The sequence below is a fragment of the Lipotes vexillifer genome, unplaced genomic scaffold, assembly GCF_000442215.2.
Source record: "Lipotes vexillifer unplaced genomic scaffold, Lipotes_vexillifer_v1.1 scaffold2019, whole genome shotgun sequence".
Taxonomy (NCBI): domain Eukaryota; kingdom Metazoa; phylum Chordata; class Mammalia; order Artiodactyla; family Lipotidae; genus Lipotes; species Lipotes vexillifer.
Window position 1 is genome coordinate 363,717 of NW_006795869.1, and position 4,551 is coordinate 368,267.

The 4,551-nt window shown below is 57.6% G+C and overlaps 1 protein-coding gene across 4 annotated transcripts in view; it reads right to left on the reverse strand.

Moving 5' to 3' along the window:
• Nucleotides 1–4,551, reverse strand: part of PCDH1 (protocadherin 1) — a 14,923-nt gene that overhangs the window by 8,148 nt on the left and 2,224 nt on the right. The window contains exons 1-2 of one of the 4 annotated variants that reach the window (XM_007467944.1): nt 3,456–3,573; nt 577–2,922 (exon numbers count right to left, since the gene is read on the reverse strand). In XM_007467944.1, the coding sequence (XP_007468006.1) occupies nt 643–2,688 (2,046 nt within the window). In that variant the 5' untranslated portion in view covers nt 2,689–2,922; nt 3,456–3,573 and the 3' untranslated portion in view covers nt 577–642. Of the gene's footprint in view, nt 1–95; nt 2,923–3,455; nt 3,574–4,551 lie in introns of those variants that run through there. The other 3 variants (XM_007467941.1, XM_007467942.1, XM_007467943.1) reach the window with 3 other exon arrangements.

Sequence of the window (4,551 nt, forward strand, 5' to 3'; positions counted from 1 at the left end):
AGGAATGGGGAAACTGAGGCAGGACATCGGACAAAGGGCTGTTTCCAGTCTCTCTCGCTCCTTCTCTCAGTTCCAGGAAAATAAGAAGCCAAAACTCCAAAAATAGAGAACTTTATTATCAGGGCAAAGTGTTTGGGGCTGGGGGAGGGGAACTGGGGCCCAGCCCCAGGAGTCTGGGGTGGGGAAGAGGGTGACACACAGTACACAGAGAAGGCACAAGTGGGGAGGCCCCTGACAGAGCGTCCACCTGGTTACCCACCAGGACCCCAGGTCTCCCCCTCTGCCCTCTAGAGAAGCACCCGTGGCTGGTCTCGGACAGAGACCCACGTTTGGAGGAGACTTCTCCATTCCCCCCCCGCTTCTGCCTCCAAACCCTTCTGCTCACCTACCCATCAGTCCCCACCTGCAGGACCCAGCGGGTGGTCCAGTGTCCCAGGATGTGACAAGTCACAGGCCTCTCCCAGTGCGGAGGGGGCGGGGGGGGGCACACGGAGCACACCCTCAGTTTTCATTCGGCCCGACCCTCCAAGCCTGGGTGAGGCAGCAGGGTCATCAGTGGTCCCAGCATCCCCCGATCTTTGGCTCCACCTCCCACCACTGACTTGGGCTGGTGAGCACTGCAGGCCCGAGACACCAGCTCTGTTACTCCCACACCTCGGTCCAGATGGCCCCGTGGTAGGGGTGGGGTGGGGGCCGGGGCATGCTGAGCCGCAAGGGCTGGCCTACCTGCTTGCTGGGGTATTTGGGGGGGTTGGTGCGGTAGCTGTAGTCGGAGTACTGCTCAGAGCCCGTGGACGTCGTGTCCCCAGTGCCTACGAAAGTGTTTGCTGGTGGCAGGTCCTGCACCACCTGGTGCTTCTTGGAGGCGGAGGGTGACTGGGGCTGCAGCTGGATGGAAGGCAGTGGGGAGTTAGAGCGATAGTGGCGGCCGAGGTCAGGGCTGCCCGGTGGGTAGTTGAGGGGCAAGTGGATGCGGGGGCTGTCCCCAGGGGCATCGCTCATCAGGTTGAACTTGAGGGATTTCTGCAGCCCGGCCTCATCCTCGTCCTCCACCGGCTTCACGGGCTTGGGAGACTTGCTCTTCTTGCCCTTGCTTTTGTTTCCCTTGGAAACTTTGCTGCTGGGCTTGGGGGCATACAGGTCCTTGGTCTCCTTCTTGCCAGCCTGGTAGCCACTCTTGGCCTCCCGTTGCCGGCAGTAGCGCACGAGCACGGCCAGGGCGATGAGCAAGGCCACGGCCACGACACCCGCCACCACGCCAAACAGGATGTTGCCGCGCTGCTTGGAGCGCTCGTATTCCGGATCCCCAGCAATGTCGATGTCCAGCGGCGTGTCCAGGCTGTGGCCCAGCAGGGTCTCCAGCAGGGTGCGGTTGGCCAGGGTGTCATTGACATACAAGTGGACCAAGGCTGTGCCATAGCGAGGGGGCTTGCCGCGGTCAGTGACCTTCACCACTAAGCGGTGCAGCCCGTGGTGGCGCCGCTCAATCTCCTTTTCCAGGGTGATGGCACCGGAATGTGACCCAATCTGGAAGAGTCCGTAAGGGTTGCCACCGGCGATGCTATAGGTCAGCTCAGCGTTGACACCAGAGTCAATGTCCTCAGCTGTCACCTGGCTGACCGTCTCACCCAGACGGGTCTGGGGGGTCAGCAGCCGGTGGGAGGTGTTGGAAGGGGCGGTGATAAAGGGTGCATTGTCATTCTCATCCAGCACGTTGATGGTGACGCCAACGTAAGCCGAGCGAGGTGGGACGCCGCCGTCCACCGCCTTCAGCTGGAAGGTATAGGTGCTTTGCTGCTCCCGATCGAAGCTCAGGCTGGAGAGGATGGTGCCCGTGCCGTTCTGGATAACAAAATCACCATTGTCCTGCTCCACCGTGAGCTGCACCCGGGCGTTCTCCCCCTTGTCCCCATCAATGACCGTCACCATGCCCACTGGACTCAGCGCCGGCATGTTCTCCATCACTGAGAAGTTGTAGCCACTCAGCATAAACTTGGGGTCATTGTCATTGCAGTCCAGCACATTGACAAGGACGGTGGCTGTGCCTTGGAGGCTGGGGCTGCCCCGGTCGGCTGCCACCACCTTCAACTCGTAGCTTTCCCTCTGTTCCCTATCAAGGGATGTCTTCACCCGGATCTCTCCAGTCTCAGGTGAGATGGTGAAGAGGCCCTTGGCAGCCGGCTCAGGCTCCAGAGAGTAAACCAGCTCAGCATTGGAGCCCGAGTCGGCATCACTGGCAGTGACCTCAGCGACCACTTCACCTGGCTTGTTGTTTTCTGGGAAGGCGACCTCAGTGATGCTCTGGGTGAAGACAGGTGCATTGTCATTGACATCCACCACCTGCACCTTGAGGGAGTTGGTGCTCGAGAGTGGGGGGTTGCCAGAGTCCACGGCCACAATCTCAATGGTGTAGTCTTTGACCTTCTCATAGTCGAGCGGGGTGGTGGTCTGCAGGAAGTATTTCTTCCTGCTGTCACTTCCCGTCTCACTGGCCTGGCGGAGCTGGAAGGGCACGTCACCTGCCACCACACAGGTGACAGCTGCATTTTCCCCCTCGTCTCGGTCAGATACCTGCACCAGGGCCACAGCTGTCTCTTCCGCCACGTCCTCTGAGATGTTAGCCATCCCGTCTTGGTGAGTCACCAGCCCTATGCCCCGGATCTCAATGGTGGGGGCATTGTCGTTCATGTCCTTCACGGTCACCACCACTTGGGCTCGGGCACTCTTGGGGTTGGTGCCTCGGTCCTTGGCAAGCACCGAGAAGCGCAGGGTGCTTAGGTCCTCGCGGTCCACGGGGCCCTGCACAGTGATAAGTCCCGTGTTCCTGTCCAGTCTCAGAAGACGCCTCACAACCTCGGGCACCTGGTGGAACGTGTAGTCGATCTCTGCGTTGGCACCTTGGTCGGAGTCATTGGCCTTCACCTACAGGGCAGGGGGAAAAAAACAAGGAAAACAGGGCTGGGTTAGTTTGGGGATAAGTTAAGCGACACATTTCTGCCTTTCCAACGAGCATGGCAGACGCAACTAATCTAACAAGGCACCCTTTCCAAAAGCAGCACATGCATGCCCTGCCCTTTTCCCAATCCTGACACTTTGGCATATATTACTGATCTATTTCCCTGAAGAGCACAGATACAGCCCACAAATCCCCAGTGGGGCTACAAGCTACTACTAGAGATGGGACAGAGCAGAATTGAACTCTACTTATCACTCCTATACTAGTCCACCCAAATATGGGGATGAGGATCCAATTAGCAGCTAGGGCAGCCCTTCCACCCAATTAAACTGGCCTGCAAACCCTTCTGAAGAGCTGGAAAGGTGTGCGTAGTAGAGATGGTGTGTATGCGTGACATATGTGTGCAACATGCATGCATGCATGCACACACACGTGTTGTGATTATGTGAGAAGGTATGTGTTTGTGCACGTGTCTATTGGCACACGAATGGAGACCCACGTGCCCCTCTGGAGGCCACAGGTGAGGGGATTTCTTTTTTGACAGGAGCCAGGTAGGGATGTGGGTCAGAGGGAGCCCGCCAGGCCAGGTCACTACTCTGTCAAAACCGGGGAAACCTGTTTCATCTCTCTTCCCCTCCCATGGCTGGCGCTGGCTAGGCATCAACTTGAGGAATCCAGCCGAGCCTGCGGCCAGGAGGGAGGGGCTGGTGCAGCCCACAGAGCCTGCTGGCAGCGGGCTGGGCTCCCAGCATCACACAATGAACTGTCTGTCCCTTTGCAGTGGGCACATCCTCCCACGCCAAGGCCGACACACACTCGGCCCAAGTCTATACAAACATGGGTGGTAAAGGGGCAACAGGAGCCAGGTGGGAATGGCCATGAGGTAGCACTGGTCAGGGAGAAACAAGAGGGATGGAGTTAGGTCACAGCCCAACAGAATGTGATGGCAGTACGGGCGGGGGCGGGGGAGGAGGGGGTAGGGGGCAGACAGGATAGGCGCAACTTGGCAGAGTCTCTGGGGAGCAGAGCAAGAGTCCTAGGATCAAATCCCAGCTCTGCCACTTCCCAACTATGAGGCCTTGGGCCAATTATTTAACATCCTCAAGCCTCAGTCTACAAATGTGTAAAATGGGGATAATAATAGAACCTACTTAACGGGGTTGTGGTGAGGATTAAATGGGACGATAAGTGTAAAAATGCCTAACATGTGCCTGGCACATGGCAAGTGATCCCTAAATAGCATTTATCCCTCTTTTTGTCCATCCAGCTCTGAAAATCGGTGCTGACACAGTATTGGGCATTGCACCTGGCAGGCCCTCAGGCCACTGCTAGTCTCCTTTCCTTCCCATCAGGATTTTTTTGACAGTGAAAACACTGGTGAGCTACCTGGTCTCTGCTCACCCCTCTAATGGTTTCTCCTCGCCCCCCCCATCCCCGTTCCCCCAGTCTGTCACCAACTTTTTCATTATGATCCCCACTGTCTCCCTGTCTCTAGACTGGTCACCCACCTCCTTGTCTGCCTCTCTTGCCATCTTACCTCTCTGTCTCTGTCTCTGACTCTTGACTTCTGTCTCTCTTTCCCTCCCATCTTGCTC